The sequence below is a fragment of the Cinclus cinclus genome, chromosome 8, assembly GCF_963662255.1.
Source record: "Cinclus cinclus chromosome 8, bCinCin1.1, whole genome shotgun sequence".
In the NCBI taxonomy this organism is placed as follows: domain Eukaryota; kingdom Metazoa; phylum Chordata; class Aves; order Passeriformes; family Cinclidae; genus Cinclus; species Cinclus cinclus.
In genome coordinates, this window is record NC_085053.1 from 29,384,566 (window position 1) to 29,406,725 (window position 22,160).

A 22,160-nucleotide genomic window follows, 5' to 3' on the forward strand; every position below is an offset into this window, starting at 1 on the left:
ATCTCCACCCCCATAAATTTCCCATCTTTATCCCAGAGCACAGGAACTGTTTTATCCTGGACTGACCAGGAGATGTGATCCCTGGTAAAGATCATGGAATCTTAGGATGCCTCGGGCTGGAAAGAACCTCCAAAACCATCCTGTTCCAATTCTCTGCCACGGGCAGGGACACCTCCCACTAGCCCAGGTTGCTCAGAACACCCAAAATGCCTCAGGAAATATGTTTATTTTGAATTTTATTAACTTGCTGCTTGTGGGTGCCAAGAGGGAGGGACCCATCCCTGCTGGCCAGTGTTGCAATCCATGAATTGCTCCACACGGACCAAAGTATGGAAGGGGTAGAAAAACACAACCCCAGCCTGGAGTTCAAGGTGTCCCTGCTGCTGACGTGGAGCTGCTCGTGTCAGGTCAGCTCCTTTTTGGTTTGCTGCTTGTAAACCTGCCGGGGTTTTTCTGGGGAAATTCTGGGTCACAGATGTACCTTGTCTGCTCCGTGCCATCATGTCTCAGGGGTTACATAAACAACAGCACATGACAAGGTATGGCTGGAGCAGATGTCTGCTGCCCCGGAGTGTTCAGCAGGAAATTTCAGCCAGGTGAAAACCAGAGGCTTGGGTGCTGCTACACGAGTGATTGGAATCAGAGAATCCCAGAATTATTTGGGTTGGAAGGGATCTGAAAGTTCATCCAGGGCCACCCCTTGCCCTGGCAGGGACACCTTCCCCTATCCCAGGTGGCTCCAAGCCCTGTCCAGCCTGGCCTTGCTTATTGATGTCATTCTTTAGAAACAAAGCTGGGCTATTTTTTGAGCAGAGAACTTTCCTTTCTGCGAGAGATCAAAGGCACGTTAGGGCTTCCTTTTGCCTTTAGATTTCCTTAAATTAGAAAGAAATCCACTTAGAAGAGTTTAATAGCGCTCATTTCCTTTGGAGCATCCCTTGGTTCCTCTGTTCCATGCAAAATGAAATTATGATGTACAAGCCCTGGCTGAAAACCGTATCTGAGCAAGTCACAGCTCATCACTTGTTCAGGGCCACACTCTGGCTTGGTCCAGGCTCTGTTTTCATGGGAACAGCTAAAAATAGACGGGTGACAACAACAAAAACGGCTTTAGCAGTCGGTGGCAGTGCTGGGAGCCAGAGGCGGCAGCGGCACAAGCCAAGGCTTGGGATGCTGGCGCATCGTCCCAGCAGGATCCAGCCGCCGGGATCCCTCCGGTTCCCCGCCCACACCCAGCTGGCTGTTCCACCGGCCCAGGGACGCTCCTCAGGATTTTGGGGGCTCGGTGGAGAAGCGCTGTGCCACCGCTCCTCCCGCAGGCTGCAGCGCGGGGCCGCGCCAGCCGCGAAGGCGGTGACCTTGGGAGGAGCGCACCTTTCCGTGCGGTGACACCGGCGACACGCCGGGACGGGCGGGATCCGCGCCAGCACGCGGGGATCGCACCCCAGGGAAGGGAACGGTGCGGGACCGACACTTGTCCGGCGCTACCATCGCAGCAGCCGGCGCTGGGGCAGCTCCCCCCGGCTCACGATGCTCCTGCCGGGCTCCGCGTCCTCCCCGCCCGCTTCCGGCGGCTGCGGGGGGGGGCGGCCACGCTGCCGGCCCGCCCTTCCCCTCCCCTCGGGGCGGCCGGAGCGCTCCGTGCCCTCCCTCCATCCATCCACCCACCCATCCATCCACCCATCCATCCATCCATCCATCTATCCACCCACCCACCCATCCATCCCTCCCTCCCTCCCGCGGCGCCGGAGCCGCTCGCCCTCCCGGCTCGCCCATGAGCCTGCTCGGGAGCTACCGGAAAAAGCCGGGCAGTGATGGCTATGAATCCTTGCAGCTCGTGGACAGCGGCGCTGAGCGCGGCGGGGCGGGCGCGGGGCCGGGCCGGAGCCCCGGGCGGCAGCAGCAGCAGCAGCAGCCCCGAGCCGACGGCAGCACCATGGACAGCTCAGGTACGGAGGGGTCGGGGCTGGCGACTCCCCGGGAGGGGCTCGGTAGCCCCGGGGATGAGAGCGGCCCTTTGTCCGGCAGCGCTGGGATGAAGGCAAGCAGCGCCGCAGAGTCCTCGGTGCTCGCTCCTTGGTCCTCCCCCCCGCTCCATGAGGGAAAATGGATGGGGATCTTTGGCCCCCGACGGAATGAATTCTCAGAATTGTCCTGAGGTTTTTTTTTTTCTTTTTGTTGTTTTCTCTTTTTTTTTTTTGGTTGTTGTTGTTGTTGTTTCCTCCCCCTTTCCTCTAAAAGGCACTCATCAAAGTGAGTTGGATTAATTCTGATGGATGATGTGCTGCTTGCACCATTTTTTTTTTTTTTTAATCAGGGAGTAAGGGACCAGATGGTCTTTATGGCTGGTAATGAGATAGAGAGCTCTTCACCTCAAAAGGTTCAAGTTTGCCTGGACAACCAGGAATGGAGCATGGCCATGCTTTGAAGGGATCCCTCTGGTTCTGGTTCCTTACCTGCGCCCATCTCCAGGAGCATCCACAGCCTTTGCAGGGAACTTCTGGAGCTCAGGCTGCTGAAGGGAAACACCCTGGCTGTTTGGTTTGTGTCCAGGGTCATAGCAGGGTGGCCTCGCAGCATGGAATCATGGAATCATGGGATGGTTTGGGTTGGAAAGGACTTTAAAGCTCATCCCATTCCAATCCTCTGCCACGGGCAGGGACACTTCCCACTGTCCCAGGTTGCTGCAACCTGGTCTTGGAAATCTTCAGGGATCCAGGGGCAGCCTCAGCTTCTCTGGGCACCCTGTGCCAGGGCCTGCTCACCCTCCCAGGGAACAATTCCTTCAGTAAATCTGACCTAAATTTCCCCTCTTTCAGTTTGAATCCTTACTCCATCACTGTAATTCCCAATGAAAACTCCTGTGCTGTTCCATGAAAGACAGGGCTGGGCCAGAGCCCACAAGCACTTCAGATACAGCATCTTTCTTTAACCTGGTAACCTCTTTTTGAGAAAAAAAAAACCTTAGTGAGCCACGGCTGGGCTTTGGCAAGGAAAACTTTATCCTTGATTTCCCCCCCATTTTCTCTGATGTAACCACAGCCATAAAATCCCAGAATTGTTTGTGTTGGAGGGACCTTAAAACTCATCCAGTGCCACCCCTGCCATGGACAGGGACACCTCCCACTGTCCCAGGTTGCTTCAGTCCTGTCCAACCTCCCTGAACACTTTCACTCATGTTTTCTTCTCCCCCTCTGCCGTTTGAATTTGCTTCCAAGCTTTCTTTTAGGCCAGTGTTTGTTTTTCTATAACTCTGATTTATTTTTTTTTTTTTACTCACAAACTTCAGAAACGTCTCTGAATCTGCTGCTCCAACATCTCTGCTGCAATTGTTCATAATCACAGGCTGTGCCAGCAGCTCCTTACTCACAGTGGGCTGCTGTGTTTGAGTGATTTGGGTTCTCACAGCTGCTGGGATGGTGAGATGCTGCAGGCAGGTTAATATCTATCATCAAGGCCATTATCTGGATGAATTTCCTGGAGGGGCAGGGTCCAGAGGCATTGCTGTCGTGGGAGGTGGTGCTGGCACCCAGGCAGGTGTGGGCAAGTGCTGGGGCTCCTCTCCAGCCTCATCCTGGGCTATGATCTGAGTGCAGCTCAATTTGGGTTTCTGCTTTTGCTGAGCAAAAAAACCCAAAAACTGCTCGTGGACAGCCTGACAATGCCTTTAATTACAGGTTTTTCTGCAATATTCAGCCATTTCCACTCTGCAGCTACTCTGATTCTAGCCCAGAGCATTAAATTGTATTAATGGCCTCTATCAGTTTCCAGGAGGTTCTTCCCAAACACATGGGCTGGATCAAGGGCTGCCTCTGGGATTTGGGAGCTGATTTTTAAAGGATCTGTCTCAGCCAGAGTTTTCTTCTTGCAGTTCACTGCCTCAATTTTACAGGTGCTCTGAACAACACATCTGGTACTTGAGCAGCAAAAAAACTTCAGGTCTTAATGTGGCCCTTGAATTCTATTTATAGGATACTATATATATATATATATATATATATATTTAACAACCTCTTTATTTAATGAGGACTGTTTGGTGGTTGTCCCAAAACAAAATTTAAAAAATTTCTGTGTTGAGTGTGATGCTCTGCTCCAAACCTGAACTCCACACTTGTATCTCTCTTGTTCATCCAAGCACTTCAGGCTGTTAAATTCCTAATTTCTCCCAGCTAACTGCAAAGCCATTTTTCTTTGCCAACTATGAAATTACAACATCTTAAAGAACCAAATCCACCCCTCAGGTGTGCTTGTGATTCTGAGTGATTTGGTAATTGAAGGTGCTCCTGAATTGGGGGACATGATTTATCTTTCACACATGCTGCAGATGGATAATTGGGGACAAGGATTAGGGAGCAGTGTAAGACACAGACAAGAAAATAAGGTGGTTGGGATTTTGGCTTAATAGGAGCAAGGAAAAAAAAATCACCCACCTTCTGTGCATGTTTTTTTTGTTTTTTTGTTTTTTTTTTAAAAATAGAGAAAATATTCATATTGTAAATATTTCAGGCTGCTCCCAGTGATGCGAAAGTTGAAACTCCCAAGGTGGGCAGTGGTTGGGAATAATTCAGTTGGGAAAAGAGATCTGAATTCCACAGGAAGGAGAAGGGTGGGGTAGAATCCATCCCAGGGATGTGCTGCTGGGTTTTGGTGGGACAGGGGAATCTCCTGTCTGTGAAGTTCAGTGTCAGACCCTGAAGGTGAAACCCTTGAGGTGCCCTGGCTATATCCGAGCTTGTTGGACCTTCCCAGATGTCTGCCTGCCCCTATGTTTGTTTTTTTCCCCTTTTCCCCCCGGTTTTCAATGATGGTTTCCTGTGGGGTAGAGCAGCTGCTGTTTGCAGCTGAGGAGTGGAACAGCCTGGATGGACAGCCCAGTGTCACCAGTGATGGGGGACGCTGGGCACTGGTTTGTCTGACTGGCAGGGTGATTGCTGTGGGGAACTGAACAGAGAATCATGGAATTATTAATGCTGGAAAAATTCTCTCAGGTCATCGAGTCCAACCATGCCCAGCACTGCCAAGGCCACCACTGCCCCAAGTCTCCAAGTGCCACATCCACAGGGATTTTAAATCTGCCCTGGGCAGCTGTGCCAGGGTTGGAAAACCATTTCTGGGAAGAAATTTTCCCCAAATATCCAATCCAAACTTCCCCTGGCCCAGCCTGAGGCCGTTCCCTCTCCTCCTGTCCCTGTTCCCTGGGAGCAGATCCCAAATCCCCCCGGCTGTCCCCTCCTGTCAGGGACTTGTGCAGAGCCACAAGGTCCCCCCTGAGCCTCCTTTTCTCCATCTGAGCCCCTTCCCAGCTCCCTCAGGAATTCTCCAGCCCCTTCCCAGCTCCCTCAGGGATTCTCCAGCCCCTTCCCAGCTCCCTCAGCCTCTCCTGGTTCTCCAACCCTTCCCAGCTCTGAATATGCACCAGCCCCTCAATGTCCTTGTCCTGAGGAGCCCCAGTCTGTCCCCAGCACTGGGGGATTGGGACAGGCACTGCCCTGCTCCTGCTCCACATCTCTGGGTGCAGGTAAAGATCATTTCCAGTGAAGTTAAAAACTTGAGCAACCAAACCTTTCTCTTCTTTTCCCACACAATGAATTTCCTCCACACCTGGGCACAGGAAAATGTCCTTTGCTCTGTGGAATGTTTGTGTGAGGGTTACTAGTGAGCAATTCCACATTGGTGGATTTGTGCTGAAGGCAAAGCACTGGCAGTTCTGGGGCAAATTGCTGCTGGTTTCACTAATGGGGCTGTGTTTGCTGTCACCAACTCCCATGAGCTGAGGAACTGGGCTCCTGTTTGGTTTTTCTATTAATTTCCTTAGACTAATGCAAAGTATTAGATCTTCAAGCATCTCCTCATGCAGATTTGCAGCCTCATAAACACCTTCTTGCAAGGAAAAGAATCAGTGCTTGCAGCTTTGCTCCAACTCCCAAGTGCTTCTCATTATTGGCTTAATATTTTTTTTTTTTGAACTGGTGTTGCTCAGTGTGACAAGAGAAAAGAGAGAAAAAAGCAAAATCCAGGAATCAGAAGCACAGGGTTGCTGCTGGAAGGCAGGAGCTCATGGATGGCAGGGAGCTGGCACAGAGGGGCTCAAGGGGATCTCTGAGGCTATTCCTGAATAGAATCCTGGAATGGTTTGGGTTGGAAGGACCTTAAAGCTCGTTCAGTCCATGGGCAGGGACACTTCCCTGTCCCAGGCTGCTCCAAGCCCCGTCCAGCCTGGCCTGGGACACTGCCAGGGATCCAGGGGCAGCCCCAGCTGCTCTGCACACCCTGTGCCAGACCTGCCCATCCTCCCAGGGAGCAATTCCTTCCCAAAATCCCACCTAAACCCACCCACTTTCAGCTTCCAGCCATTCCCTGTGTCCTGTCCCTCCATCCCTGTCCCCAGTCCCTGTCCAGCTCTCCTGGAGCCCCTTCAGGCCCTGCCAGGGGCTCTCAGCTTTCCCTGGATCCTTCTCCTCTCCAGGCTGGGCATTCCCAGCTCTCCCAGCCTGGCTCCAGTCCTGGAGCAGCTCCATAGATTCCTCTGGACCATCCCAAGCACAGGGATGGGAGATTTGTGTCCTGGGAAATTCTGTGGAATGCTGCAGGATCCCAGCACACATCCAGGGGGGTCTCTGTGCTCCTGGTACCCAGCTCCTCCTGCAAATGGCCTGGCCTTGGCATGGAGGTTTGGAAATGGATGAAGGGAGCTGCAAAGAGAGACCTGAGCTGAACCTCACAGGACACAAAACACCCCGAGTTCCAAACCCATATTCCCAGAAGAGCATCCACGCAGAGCTGCTTCTGTCTCCTCCTTTTTAAGTTGCTTCAAGCACTCACAAGATGAGAAGCAGGCAGTGAAGAAGCCAATTTATTTGGGTTTTTGCTGTGGCATTCAATTCTGCTTTCTTAGCAGCTGGATGAGCAATGAAAGAAGAGGTTCTAGGAAATAAGATGCAAGGATAGTTGTTATGAAATAAAAAAAAAAAAAACCCTTTCTGTGCTATTCTGTGGTGTTTATAATCTAGATAAGATAGAAAAGAGTTTTTCAACACTTGGGACATCGACTTGCTTGTGCTCTGTGCTGGCTCAAGTGGGGTAACCACGAAGGAAAAGCACCCAAAAGAAAGTACAAGTGGTGAAATTGAGATTTCTTGAGCTGTTCTACACTTGCAAACATCATGTCTTGTGCTCCGGTGATTCCTTTCCACTGAGTCAGAAGAGAGACATCTCCATGTCACTGGCTCGGGGACAAAGGCCTGGCCTGACAATGTTGTCTTGTGTTCCCATTTTCAAACGGGGAGGTTGGGTTTAATGACTCCTTTGTTTGCTTGGTGTGTTTTGGACCCTTGAATGATTTGGTGCTGGCAGGAGTCTTGTCTTTTTTTAGTTGTTTTGACAGGGAGGAGAAGCACAGGGAATGTCAATCAACTTCAAAGCCAGATTTCCTGCTCTGTGCTGGTGGCTCAGCTCGCAGGATGAGTTTTGAAATTTTTAACAAATTAAACAAGTCTGGTGGGTGCTGGGTGGTAATTCCCTCCCTCCCCTCTCAGTATTACTGTTTGCTAAAAAAATCGGAGTAAACCCCCTTCTTTGTGGAAATTCTCCACAGTTTTGGTACAAGCTGCATCCCTCAGTTTCCATTTCTCAAGCAAGAGCAGAAATACCTTAATTCTTCAACTTTCCTGAAGTTCACATTTAAGCAGCCTCAAAAGAACCCTTGGATAAAAAGCCTTGGGCTCAGGCAATGTTAGTTCTGGAATTTTATCCTAGCAAAGCACAAGAAGAGGTTCTTGAGCTTCCCTACCCCAAAGCTTGCTGCCAGAGCAGGTCAGGGATTCTCTGTTGCCCAACAGAAGCACAGAATTATGGAATTGCTCAGGTTGGAAAAGTCCTCTCAGACCATCCAGTCCAACACTCCTCATGTCCCCAAGTGGCACATCCACTTAAAAATCCTTTTAAATCCTTCCAGCGATGTCTCCTGCCAGAGCTGGACAACACTTTTGGGGAAGAAATTTTCCCAATATACAACCTAAACTTTTCCTGTTTTTTTTTTTTTTTGAGGCATTTTCAATCTCTTTCAGGCAAAAAACCTGGAAGGGGCAGTACCAGTGAATTGCTGGAAAGTTGCCAAAAAAAAACCAAAACAAAAAGCCCAAACAAAAACCTCAGAAGCAACAACTCCCTGTTCAGTTGAATAAATTACTGAAGATATCTTGATGATGGGGATGTCTCTGTGCCTCATGATTGTCTGCTTAGAAGAGAAGCAGTCTGGCTTCACCCTTTGGATGAGGGCCAGGAGAAGGGGGAATATCCTGAATGTCAGAGGGAAGGGATAGATGGGATTTTGGGAAGGAATTATCCCCTGGGAGGGTGGGGAGGTCTTGGAATAGAATTCCCAGAGAAGCTGTGGCTGCCCCTGGATCCCTGGGAGTGTCCCAGCATGGGGCTGGGACAGTGGAAGTGTCAGGATGAGTGAAACCTGGGCTTGGGGGTCCCAGAACTGGTTTTATCAGATGAGCAGAGCCTTCTGCAGGTCTGCTCTGCACATGTTTTACTGCTTATTTTTATGGAAGAACAATTTAAGGTATCTGTGCTCAGCCTCGTAGGGAGCCTAACTCTACCAGGAATCTGGGACAGTGGAGGAGGAGGAGGGGACAGATGGGACTGGTAGCAAATAAAATGAGGTAAAAAATAATCAGTGTTTAGGGTCTGTGTGAGTCTGAGGAACTTCCCCAGTAATTTCTGCAGGTTTTCCCTTATAATGCACCTTTATCACTGTTTCGGTTGTCTCTGCTGGGGGTCATTCCTCTCCCAAACCATCACCCAGTGACTGTTCAGTTCAAAAGTTGATGTAATTGTGACACTTGGGCTGTGTCTCATCCGAGACAGGATGCCAGTGCCTATAGCAGCATCGATGCTTTAGTCTTGGCTTAAACGTGGTAAAGCTCAGCTGTCCAGATGAAAAATAAGTGCTGGAAGGAAGGTTTGAGTATCAGGATGTGATTTTGTGCCCTTAAAACATAATTAGAAGCAGAGAATGAGATGCTTTGGGTTGGGAGGGATTTTAAAGCCCGTTTCACCATGCCAGGCTGCTCCAAGCCCAGCTGGCAGATGGAGCCCTCAGATCTCCCCACTGTTGATCATCACTGGGGGCAGGGATTTGCTTTTAGGAGCTCCTGCCACCCTTCCCCTGGACAGGCAAGGTTAAATCCCTCTTTGCAACCCTCTGAAAGATGGAACGTGGGGAACAGGAGGAGCTGGGAATGCTGGGGGTACCCAGGGCTGTGAATTCTCTGCTCTGCCTGGGTAGGTCTGCACCCAACACTCCTCCATCCATGATCATCCCTCCCAAGGATGCTCCAACCCCTGTTGACGCAGGGATTCCTGCTCCAGGGCTGCTCCTCCTCCCCTCCAGACACTTCCATCCCATCAGTGTGATCCTGGAGTTGGAGCAGGCTGGCTTTGCCGGCTGCAGCCTGGTGGGAAAGCACGTCCCACATGAGGCAGCCTTTGCTGGGAGAGCTGGGTGTGGGAGGAACGTGAGCTGAGCTGCTCCTCTGCTGGCTGCTGGGGGGGAGAGGCACAAAAAGCAGCTTTTTATTTTTGCTGAGTGTTCCTTAAAAACAATCCAGGCTTTGTCGGTGAAGCCACAACAACAGCGGCTCGATTCCTTTCAGTGCAGGGAACTTTTAAAGGGCCATTTCTGCCCAGGCACAGGGAAAGCCTCCACCTTTGTCTTAGGGGGTAAAACAAGCAAAAACCCCTTCTTTTCCCCTAAAAATACTTTGTGGGGAGGAAAAGGCTGCAACAAGCAGATAAAACCATCTAGGAACAGGGAATTTGGGGCACAAACACAGGAATGAACAATTTTTTTTCCCGCTGTAGTGCCAGGCTTTTGTGGTACCATTGGAAGAGAATTCAGAGGGGATTTAATACTCCCAAAGCTCTTTTTTGTTTATTTTTTTTCTGGGAAGGTGGGAGATGAAGCTTTAATGCTTTTCTACATGCAATGGGTATCTGGAATGAGTTGGTCTTGCAGATCCCAAACCATTCTGTGATTCCATGATGAGGAACAGGGAATATTTCGATCCTTCCTCACTCCACCCCTACCAAAAGCACAGGCAGCAGCTCCCTGAGCAGAAAAATCCTCCACCTTTGTCTTAGGGGCTATAACAAGCAAAAACCCATTCTTTTCCCCAAAAAATACTTTATGGAGAGGAAGAAGGCTACAACAAGCAGATAAAACCATGTAGGAACGGGGAATTTGGGACACAAACAGAGGAAAAAAGAATTGTAGTGCCAGGCTCTTGTGGTACCATTGGAAGAGAATTCAGAGGGGATTTAATACTCCCATACCTCACTTTTTTGGAGGGAAGGTGGGAGATGAAGCTTTAATGCTTTTCTACATGGAATAGGGAGCTGGAATGAGATGGTCTTACAGATCCCAAACCATTCTGTGATTCCATGATGAGGAACAGGGAATATTTCGATCCTTCCTCACTCCACCCCTACCAAAAGCACAGGCAGCAGCTCCCTGAGCAGAAAAAAAACCCCCTAAAAAACCTCATTTGACATTGAAGATGCTGTTACACAAAATCTGGGCAGACTGAGGGAAACCTGCTTCCTTTCCTATGGTTTCATGTCTGCTTTTTGTCTGCCCTTTCCAGGCAAAAAGGATCTTTTCACTCCTGCTAAGCAAGCTGGGAAAGGCAGCACTTCTCTGCTGAGCTTCAATTTTCAGGCGTCTTCCTTTCACCTCCCCTCTCTCAGGCTCAGAGTTGCTTCATCAGCATAAAAATCCAGACCGACAGAGTCTTAAATGCCTTTTTAAATGTCGGCTGCTTTCCCCCTGGGCTCTCTGGAGAAGACAATTCAGGCCCTGTGGTTGGGAGGGTTTGTGGCTGGTCTGGGGGGGCTGCTCAGGGATCTCCCCACGCCTCCAACAGCGAGGATTTTGCAGGGAAAGCTTCCAAATCTGGAATTCCTCACTGGGATCACCTCCCTCAGCTGGTGGCAGGGTGTGACCCAGTGGGCACTCTGGGAGACCTCTGGTGCTGCAATGTCCCCATCACTCGAGGTCACGCCTGTTCCATTCACCCATTTCTGCCTCCAAACCCCCAAATTTAAAGCAGGATTGGTTTAAACGTCGTTGTTTTTGAGAATAAGCACAAACACTGCTGGTGGCACTGCAGGGGACAGCAGGAGGGGGTATTTCCCTTCAGGATTTGTGGCTTCTTTCACTTTTCCTGTGTAGGAATGAGTTTCTGACCTGGCTAATCCAAACATTGATGGTTTTGCCACCCTCCCGTACTGAGCGCATCCCACTGGGCTGCCCTGGTTCACTGTTCTCTTCCAAAGCTTTTTCTGCCTTGGGAAGAGAAGTTCTCCTGCATATCCTTCTCCTGATCCTCTGCCAAATTAGCACTCTAATTAAGATTTCCACACTGTCCAGCTCCCATCCTATTCAACACCAGGCTGGTGCTGTCAGCAGGGGCTCCTTCAGCTGAAATCTCACTGCTGAGGGTGGCCCATGGCAGGAATGCTCCCACCGGGACTGCTTCAGTTTTGGAAGGAGGTGCAGCAGGTTGTGGCTGTATTTGCTATTTCCTTATCACTCTCTACAGCTTCCTGCAGGGTGGGTGTACTCAGGTGGGGCTTGGTCTCTTCTCCCTGGTGACAACTGACAGAACCAGAGGACACAGCCTCGAGCTGCACCAAGGGAAATTGAGGTTGGGTATTAGGAAAATGTTTTTTATGGCAAGAGTGATCAACTACTGGAATTGTCTGCCCAGGCAGGGGGTGGAGTCACCATCCCTGGATGTGTTTAAAAAAGGCTTGGATGTGGCTCTGGGTTTAGTTGAGGTGTTGGGTTGGGTTGAACTCCATGGTCTTGGAGGTTTCTTCCAACCTGGTGGTTCTGTGATCCTGGGATTCTGAGATTCTGGGATCCTGGATTTCTGGGATTCTGAGATTTTGGGATTCTGGGATCCTGGGATTATGGTATTCTGAGATTCTGGGATCCTGGGATTCTGAGATTCTAGGATTCTGGGATCCTGTGATTATGGTATTCTGAGATTCTGGGATTCTGGGATCCTAGGATTCTGGGATTCTGGGATTCTGAGATTCTGGGACCTGGGATTCTGGGATTCTGAGATTCTGGGATCCTGTGATTATGGTATTCTGGGATTCTGTGATCTTGTGATTCTGGGATCCTGACATTCTGGGATTAGTGGCTGCTGGAGGTTTGTTCTGAACACAGAATGGTCCAGCCTGGCCTTGGACACTTCCAGGGATCCAGGGGCAACTACAGCTTCCCTGGGAATTCTATTCCAGGGCCTCCCCACCCTCCCAGGGAACAATTCCTTCCCAAAACCCCTTCTATCCTTGCCCTCTGGCAGTGGAAGCCATTTCTTCCTCAGTCATGCTTTCTGATTCTCTGCTTTAGAGGACACAGGAAACTTGGAATTGATTCCTGATGCTTCTCTTAGAAACACAGTGAAAGTCTCACTCTGTTTCTCTTCTTTCCACTTTTAAAATCTTTAGACTTATTTCTAAAGGTTTAAAGTTTTCCATACTCTGAGCCCTTCTGTTTCTCTCCTTCAGCATTTCCAGCTGTAAGAATCTGCCCAGTGCTGTTGAACCTCTGATCCTTTGTCCCCTTTTCCCTGTTCCAAGCCACCATTTTTCTGCCTTCCTTTCCTTTAGAAGCTGACCTGCAGAACTAAAACATCTCCTCCTTCCATCCCTGGCTCTTCCAGCACAGAATAACATGGAAACAAACTTTTTGAGGGGAGATCAAACACTGATTCCATGCTTGGAAACCAACAAACTGCTTTGATTTTGTTTCCTTTCCTTTTTTATTTATTTTTTTAAAAATCATATTCACAGGAAGTTTGGCAAAATAAATATTCTTCTGCCTTGAGGAGACATCTTCTGTTCTGAAGTTGGCAGGGTGTAGAGGAGAGGTGGCCTCTAATTTTACCAGCCTAGGACCTGGATCAGGTTCTTGTGGATCAGAGAAGCATCACTTTCCAAAGAGAATCTCCAGTTTCAAGACTTATGGATAGCTCACCATGGCTGAGGCTGCCTGAGAGAGGGGCTGGGGGTTCATTTGCAGTTAAATGATCATTTTATCATGGAATTGTGGAGTGGTTTGGGTTGGACAGCCTTCAGTCAGCTGGGAGGGTTGCCCTGAAGGGGCCCCTGTGAGGGATGTCCCAGGGGTAGGGACATCTCTCTTTTCCTCATTCCTGAGGAGTTGGTTGTTGGTTGTGATAAACAAATCAGCCAGGTTGGGCTGGGTTGGAGGTGAGGGAGCTTAGAACCATGGAATGGCTTTGGTTGGAAGGGACCTTAAAGATCACAGAATGCCAGAATTAATGAGGTTGGAAAAGCCCTTTCAGGCCATTGAGTCCAAGCTGTGCTGGGCACCTCCAGGGATGGGCACTCCCTGGGCAGTCCCAATCCCTGAGCACCCTTTCCATGGGGAAATTCCTGCTGCTGTCCAACCTGAGTCTCCCCTGGCCCAGCCTGAGGCCGTTCCCTCTGCTCCTGTCCCTGTTCCCTGGAGCAGATCCCAAATCCCCCCGGCTGTCCCCTCCTGTCAGGGAGCTGTGCAGAGCTACAAGGATCCCCCCGAGCTTCCTTTTCTCCATCTGAGCCCCTTCCCAGCTCCTCCTGGTTCTCCAGACCCTTCCCAGCCCTTTTCCCTTCCCAGGACACGCTCCAGCTCCTCCATGTCCTTCCCAGAGGAGCCCAGAACTGGACACAGCCCTCGAGGTGTGGCATCCCCAGAGCCCAGCATGGGGAGAATCCCTTCCCTGCTCCTGCTGCCACACAATTCCTGCCACATCCCAGGTGCCTGTGGCCTCTTAGCCACCTGGGCACACCTGGCCGATTCCAGTTCACCCAGTTCCAATCCCCAGTTTAAATCTTTTACCGCGTTGTCCTCGCTGTGCTGAGACCGAACGTTGACCCTACATGAGAGCTGTGAGCCCAGCCCTCATCCCTGGAAAAACCACAGCTTTGAGGAGGAAAACCACTTTTCCTCGTGCTCGGAGCCCTCCCGGGGCTGCGTTTGACGTGGACAGAGCAGCATCGTTGGGTTTTTTTTGTTCCAGAGGGGTGAAGGTAGTTTTGTTTTCGTTGTGCTGAAGGTGCCTCGTCACCAGACATGGAGTCCAGCTACGGGGGAGGCCTGCTGGACATGGTCAAAGGAGGAGCTGGGAGGCTCTTCAGCAACCTGAAGGACAACCTGAAGGACACCCTGAAGGACACCTCCTCCAAGGTCATGCAGTCTGTTGCCAGGTACAGTGCACCTGGAAACGCCAGGAGCCGCACGCTGGAGCCAAAACTCCAGGCTGCTCTTTAAATTCTGTTTATTGTATCCAAAGGATGCAGCAATTCCCAGGTCGTGCTTAACAAGAGCCCAGCCACAGCTTTTTTAGGCACAGCTGTGGGTTTGTCTAAAGCCAGATCTAGTTCTGGTTACAATACATGAAATATTTTTCACTGCAGAGCGTCTTAAAACGTAACAACCAATCAATACTTTCACTGTTACTATCATAACATCGCCCTATTCGTGTCACTGTTCTCCAATCACTAAATGTTACCATGTCACAGTTCAAGCTAAAAGTTGGTTTTCAGTTTTCTTGCAGTAAAAAAATTCTGAAATCTTGTCTCTACTTGCAACATTGGCTTTCTTGTTAGCCTGTAAAAATATTTTTGCTTAATATAAATATTTTTTGTTTGAGGTAAATTTATCCTATGTTCAAAGTCATAAAAGCCCCTTCCAACTCGCACACTAACAAACCTTTAATTTTCTTAGTTATCCAGTAAAACCAGCTCAGTAATTCTTCTATATTAAAATTTCTATTTCTTCTTCAAATTCTACATTTAAAAATCTTTCTACTATACACAAATATCTGTAAGACCTTCCTGTCAAATCCTTATCTTTTCCAACAGCTGCAGAGCACAGCTCCCAGGGATTAATTTTTTTTTGCTAATTGATTTAATGTGAGATTTTTATGTGGACTTTTAGTACCAGACTTTATTAATTTGGTGAGAGTTTATATTTATTTATTTATTTGCAACACGAATTGTGTATTTGTTAAGATTGTTATGGTGATATATTTGCAGTTAAAAGGTATTAAATTGTAATTATTGAAGGTGTCTTTTAATAGTTACTTGAAGTATGGAGAGTTTAAACTACTCTTTTTATTGCTTGTTTTAATTTTTAATTATGTTGTGTGTTAGGGGTACTTATTTGGGATTTGCAATTTTTTTCATAATAGATTGGCATGGCTATAGTTTGTTGATACTATGCTGAAATTTTTCTTTTTTAATGCTTTTTAAAAATTTCATTTTAATTTGCAATAATGTTTTTTGAATAATTTTTGGGGTTTTTTGGGATGGTTTTTGTTTTAGAAGGAAGTGGGATTAATTTTTTTGTTTCTGTTTTGTGGATTGTTTGTATTTTTTAAGTTTGGGTCTTGTAAAGATGGGTTATGTTTTAACGTTGCATTCATTTTTTTATTTACCTTTTTTTTTAAATGAAATAACTTATGAAATATGGAGGAATAATAATTCCTTCTTGAGGAAGGAGGGAAAAATCCCAAATAATTTCTCTGGTTCTGTCTCATCATTGGGGTTTGGCATCAAGGAAGCAAGGAAAACCAAAATAAAGCAATGTAAGCTTCACAGTGAGCATCAGCACCCTGAAATGTGGAAAATGCCTCTGAAAGTGGTCTCCAATTCCTGGAGGATTCCCTGTGGGATCCTTCTAGTGAACCACAACTTTATTTATTTTATTTATATTTATTTTATATAAAAATATTTTTATATTTATGTTAATTTTGTAGACATATAATGATATATAATTATACATACATAATTATATTAGATACATTTATTATATTTATTTGTATTTATTAGATAAAATTCTAATATTTATTTATTTATATTGATTTTTTTTTGCTGGTGTTGATGCCTCTCTTTGCTGTGCTTGCTGTTCCCATCCCTAAATCCACCTTGGAATGGAAGAAGGGCTGAGGTGACTTTGCTTTGGGGACCCTCCTGGTGTCATCCCCTGTGCCCAGCTCCAAGGGATAGGGGGCTACAAGAAATTAAAGAAATTTAATGCAAGACCCCAGAGGCTATGAGAGATCTGCAAAGTGCAAACTGCTGGAGATTTCTCCTGAAAACTGGCACTAAAAATTAATGACAAAAGGGAAAAGGGACTTTTCTTGCAGGTTTTTGCATGCAGTTAATTGCACGTGGAGAGGGGGAGGCTGGGTCACTGTCTGCATCTTAAGAATTCATTTGAAGTTGATTTTTCCCTTGAGTGATAAATAGATTTTTCTGGGAAAACAACCCTAACGTGCTGCTAAATTCTGTTTCCTGCTTTGTCTCTTAGTTACACCAAGGGAGAGCTGGATATTTCCTACATTACCTCAAGGATCATAGGTAAGCACTGCTCCATGGAGAAATCCAACCCATAATATCGCAGCATCCACAACTCCATCCACCCCCACTCATCCTGGCCTCTCCTTGCTTTGCCAGTGATGTCTTTTCCTGCTGAAGGAGTGGAGCTGGGATTCAGGAACCACATTGAGGATGTCAGGACATTCCTGGATTCCAGACATCCCGACCACTACACCGTGTTCAACTTGTCACCCAAATATTATCGCAGTGCCAAGTTCCACAACAGGGTGAGTGCCTTCCATGGGGGGGAAATTCCTCAGGGAAAGGGCCAGCAGCTCCTGTTGTAGCCAGAATTTAGGGTGATTTGGGAATTAGAGCTGCTGGGGTGGGTTTAGGAATTTTAGCTGGGACCACAAGGACGAAAGAGCTGGAAATTCAGGGATAGTGTTCATGTGAGGAGCCTGGGAGAGTGAAAGGCATAAGAATTTTTACAGAGTTTTACAGCTGCTCCTACAGAGTGTTGGAGCTGCTGCAGGGAAAGAATAAAATGAAAAGCCTTTGGAAGAAATTACCCATAGAAGAAGGGAGATGATTTTCTTGCAGTTGGGCTTTAATCAAGCAGGCAAAGCACGGGGTGGAAATGGGATCTGAGGGGCATTTTGGCTCTTGTGGCTTTAAAAAGCCACCTGCACTGCCTGGCCCAGTTTCCCTCTCTAAAACCAGAGCAGCATCAGGGAGCACTGCAAGGCTCTGCTTCATTAATGGCTTTTAGAGGAAATCTCTATGAAATGCTGCTGCTGAAATGCAAGATTAGATTTAATCTTTCTGAAAACTTCCTGTTCTTTCCCTTTCCCACAAGTGGCTTTTTTATTTTCATTTCTAACTTTTTGGTGCCTTCAACCCAAAAGGCAGCAGCAATTGCCAGGTTTAACCCTCAGTCAGGGTAAATGAATCTAATCTAAGGTTAATTTAGTTTTAATTTGAGGTGTAGATGAATTTATCTTCAGTGATTCTGATCACCAGAAACCACTCATTGACACTTGAAGCAAATTTCTCTGTGGCCATCAGAAACCAGACTTCAAAAATATGAGTAAATGAACAGGGAACCCTAATTAAGAGATATTAAGATCTCTGAATCTTCAGTCTTGATTGATTTTGGTACATCACTGATGCTGTTTGTGGGTGGAGAAAAATTTATCTACTTCTGAAAGCTCATCATTAAAGATCTATTGCTGTGGCCATTATTCCTGAATCCCTGGAATTACCTCCCACCCTACCCAACACCTCAACAAGTGACATTTAATGTCACTCTCAAAGGACAGCTCGGTGCTTTGGAACCACTGCCTTGACTCACACAGGAAGAAAATAAAATTTTCTTTAAATAAAATATTGTGTTTTCAGTTTATGGCTTGGAAAGTCCAGATTCCAAGTATTTTTCATGAGAAAGAAGTGTGAACAACCCAATACATGAAATAGTTACCAGGATTATCTTGCAAAAAATACTGAAGGGCTCTCAAGGAGGTGAAATCCCAGTGAGTTTTCTGCTGGGATGAGGGTATCAGCTGAGCTGCACACTTGTTCTTGGATAGGAAAAGCTTTTGAATTCCTGCTTTCTTTAAAACTTTCTGCTCCTAAGACCAAAGTAGGTCACTGTGCTGCATGGTGGCACAGGAGGGAGGTGAATTCATGTCCTGCTGGGCCATTTCCAAGTGTGGCTCAGTGGCCACCAAGGCCCCAGTGCTGAGGAGGAGAGGGGACTGGGAGGGTGGTGAGGCACTGGGAAAGCTTTTTCCAGAGAAGCTCTGGCTGCCCCAAACCTGGAAGTGTCCAAGGAGAGAGCTGGGAGCACCCTGGGGAAGTGGAAGGTGGCAGGGTGTGGACAAGATGATTTTTAAGGTCCCTTCCACTCCAGTCAGTGTGTGACTCTGAGCAGAGCTGGCTCTCTTGTCCCCTCCGTGTCCCCAAGGGACAGCAGAGCAGAGCTCCCATCTCAGGCCCCTTTTGGCCTGAGAGCAGTTCCAAAACACAGAACTCCAATCTAACACTGAACAAACCCAAACTTCAAAGCCCCATCATGGGTCACATTCCTGGCAGCTGCTGCCCTGCTGCTAAAATCAAACAAGTGCAGAGTGTTTAATCCCAGAGCTGCAGAATTCCAGTTGTTTTTCTCTAAGGTTGTCTGTGCTGAGTGCTGGTGAGGTTCTGCTTGGTAGAAACACCAAGCACACATTTAATATCCTAATTGCAAACCATCAGGCAGATGTGTAATTAGAGGCAATGTAAATATGTAATTATGGACTGGTGGGAAATGTGTATTATTTACTAGAGAAGTGATAATGGCTTTTCCAAATGCTTGGCAGGGAGGTGTGCTCAGATTGTCTGTGGAAGGGTCACTGCAGGAATTCTAACAGGGAAAACCAAGGATGTACAACAGAAGGAATGAAACAAACTCTGGAGACAGGAGAAGGTGGAGAGGGTAAACAGGGAATGGTCACTCCCTGCTCTCCAAACTTGGAGCACTGTGCCATTCCTTCAGTGGCTTCTACAACACAAAGCCACATTTGCTCACAGCAGCATATTCTGGAGACCAAAACTTTCACAGATCTAAAAAGAAATCAGACAAATACCTAATCTGCTGTGAGACAAAAAGAGGATTTGCCAGCTTGGCCTGGTCCTGCATCCCATGGGAGCCTTTGGGATCCTTGTGGGGCACGACACAGCCTGATGTGGACTCTGGTTGGAATCTGGGAGTCTGCTTCTGCTCCAAGATGTTGTGCAGGTGTCAGACAGAATCTTAAGTGCAAGCTTTAGAAAGCCTGGAGCATTTCCTTCCTCTGAGAGATGAAACAGTTCTGGGGATCATGTGGCTGTTTAAGAACATCTGGGCAAATCATCTCCTTCCTTCCCCGTTCCCATTAAGCAGCAGCCAAATGTCAGCTGAGAGAGAGAGAGAGAGAATGAGAGGGAGAAAACCAGTTCTTTAGCTGAGGACAAGCCTCAGGACAGTTCTCCTTCAAATTTCTTCTGGCCAGAAATCTTTTTAAAAAAAGCTATTTCAATTAAAAGCAGATGAAAGGGAGATGTCTGTCAAGGGCTATTTGATGTGCTGCTTGGGAGTGCAAGGACTGGCTCAGAACCAGCACACTGAGGAATAGGAACCAGACATCCTTTAGGATTTGTGGGGTTTCAGCTCTAAGGAGTCATTCATTTTTCTGCTCATGCATTAACATACTTACTCAGATAGGATTTTTATTTTTTTTTAACTTTCCCTTTCATCAGTTAATATCTGTCACATAGGGCTTGGAAATCCTGTGCCACAGAACGAGTCAGAACAACAGATGCTCAGTGCCCTGTGCAAATCAGAGTTTTAGGGACACGTTGTACAAAGGCTTTGGAAATCAACGTGAACATTCTAAGAGAGCCCCTCCAGATAATCTGACGTGAAATGTAAATTTTGAAAAATGTACAGTCAGGAACAACACATCAGCCTGATGTTATTTCATTGAACGTTTGAATTTTTGTCTGCCTCCTCATAACTCATGGGAGGCACGGCATGGATTTACACGCGAGGAGAGGAGGAGGAGGAGGAGGAGGTTTCCAGAACGTAACTCTGGGTTCTAAAGGACAAGTAGGTTTCTTGGCAGGGAGAATTTGCAGAGCAGGGTTTGTTTGGTGCTCCTACAAAGCTGTTTTTGTGGCTGGTGCCATCCCTGCAGGTGTCTGAGTGTAGCTGGCCCGTCCGGCAGGCGCCCAGCCTGCACAACCTCTACGCTGTCTGCAAGAACATGCACAACTGGCTGCAGCAGAACCCCAAAAACGTCTGTGTCATCCACTGCATGGTGAGTGCACCCCACTGCAGCCTGCCTGGGGCTCACACTGCTCATGGAGTGTCTGCAGTCTGTGTGCCAGGGTGGGGACAATTCCTGAAAGAGGAGGGATGGGATGGGATAAAGGGATGGGATAAAGGGATGGGATGGGATGGGATGGGATGGGATGGGATGGGATGGGATGGGATAAAGGGATGGGATAAAGGGATGGACCCAAAGGAAGGGACATCATCACCCAAAGCTCAGCTGGAAGAGAATCATTGAATGAGGATTGCAAAGCAAGAGAGGTCAAAATCATTCTCTAGGAGAAAGGTTTGAATTTCACCCAGGAGTTGTCAGCTTGCCCAGGGTGCCCAGAGCAGCTGTGGCTGCCCCTGGAAGTGCCCAAGGCCAGGCTGGATGGGACTTGGAGCAGCCTGGGACAGTGGAAGATCCCAGGTGGCACTGGATAGGGTTTAAGGTTCCTCCCAACACGGACCATTCTGTGATTCTGTGATTTGCATTTTAATCTAAGTCACAGGAGAAAACACAGGCTTTAGACTGAAGGGGGCTGGAAACTGGGCAGAAAACACAGAGCTGGGAATTCTGTGGAAGTGTGGAATGGAGATTGTTGAAGTCTCTTGCCATCAGGAGTGGTCAGGCCTGGCTGAAGGAGCCCAGCTGCCTCTGCTCTGGGAAATCCCAAAGGGATTATTCAGCAATGCTGGGCTGCGTGAGGGTGCTGTGATCCTGGATCACTCCTCATTCACTCCATCCAACCTTTCACGTTGACAGCAGTGCCCAAAAGCAGAGTTCTGCTTTGCTGCTGGAGCCTAAATTAAACCAGGAGGCTGTCAGCCCTGATCAGCAGAACCTGGGAGGAATGGAGGGAATGGCTGATCCCAAATTGCACAGAGCTCCCCTGTGAGACTGGCATTTCTGCCTTGCACAGCACAGCCAGAGGCTCTGGGATGTAAATTCCCTTCAAATAGAGAGAAGGATGCACTTGATGCCTCCACTCCTGGAAATCCAACTCAAAAATCCAATTCCTTTCCTGTCCTTTGAGCAGTGGATATCAAGATAATGTGATGAAGGACAGGGAGTCCTTTCCAACACTTTCTAACAAGGATTCAGAAACCCACTTAGTTTAGATGAACCTGAGAGATTTTGTCAGAAACAACTGGCAGGGACTAAACTTGAAAAAAAAGCAAACAGCCTGTTCATGTCAGCAGGTTCTTGGGGTCTGCATCAGCTCCAGTACAGAAAATCCTACAGAAAATGGCTGGAATGCCTAAAAGGTGCCTGAAAAAAACCAATTGCAAGGAGCAAGAGTGGTGAGGCCTTGAGGAGCTGTGGATTCCCCATCCCTGGAAGTGTTCAAAGGGGTTTGGAGCAACCTGGGATAGTGGGAGGTGTATATCAGGAACACAGGGCACTGGGAATACATTGATTTTCTCCTGCTCTTTCTGTATCATTGATCTATCAATGTGACTCAGCAAACTTTGCCCCATAATCACCTTAAGAAAAGCTCATCAGGAGCAATCTGTAAGCTCAGAGCTGTGGAGGTGTTTGGGTGAGGGAGACTGGGGCTGGATTTTTTGTTTATCCTTTTTCAAGATAAATTTCTATAATAATAATAATAAAAATAAGTTTCTGCCTGCAGCTGTAGGATGGGTTCACTCTGACCCTTGTGGTCCCTTCCAGGCCTATATTTGAAATAATTATAAAATTACAGCTGGGGAGCAGCCACAAAACACCAACATTTGCAGCCAAAATGTTCTTGTGGGCTTTCCAAAAAGTGTAAGCCACCCTCAGCTTTGGCTGCTCCCTGGGTTTTATCTTTGCTTTGATTGTTCACTGAAGTACTGAGTGTTGAACAAATGACACAGAACTCAAAATTCCTCATTATTTTGTGATCTCAACCCTAGTCTTTCTGGATAAATCATA

The 22,160-nt window shown here is 47.7% G+C and overlaps 1 protein-coding gene across 3 annotated transcripts in view; it reads left to right on the top strand.

Annotated features, from left to right (window-relative positions):
* The first annotated feature begins 1,774 nt into the window (after nucleotides 1-1,774).
* Nucleotides 1,775-22,160, top strand: part of DNAJC6 (DnaJ heat shock protein family (Hsp40) member C6) — a 33,629-nt gene continuing 13,243 nt past the window's right edge. The window contains exons 1-5 of one of the 3 annotated variants that reach the window (XM_062497304.1): nucleotides 1,775-1,949; nucleotides 14,142-14,292; nucleotides 16,400-16,449; nucleotides 16,546-16,694; nucleotides 20,124-20,246. In XM_062497304.1, the coding sequence (XP_062353288.1) occupies nucleotides 1,775-1,949; nucleotides 14,142-14,292; nucleotides 16,400-16,449; nucleotides 16,546-16,694; nucleotides 20,124-20,246 (648 nt within the window). Of the gene's footprint in view, nucleotides 1,950-6,017; nucleotides 6,034-14,141; nucleotides 14,293-16,399; nucleotides 16,450-16,545; nucleotides 16,695-20,123; nucleotides 20,247-22,160 lie in introns of those variants that run through there. The other 2 variants (XM_062497305.1, XM_062497306.1) reach the window with 2 other exon arrangements.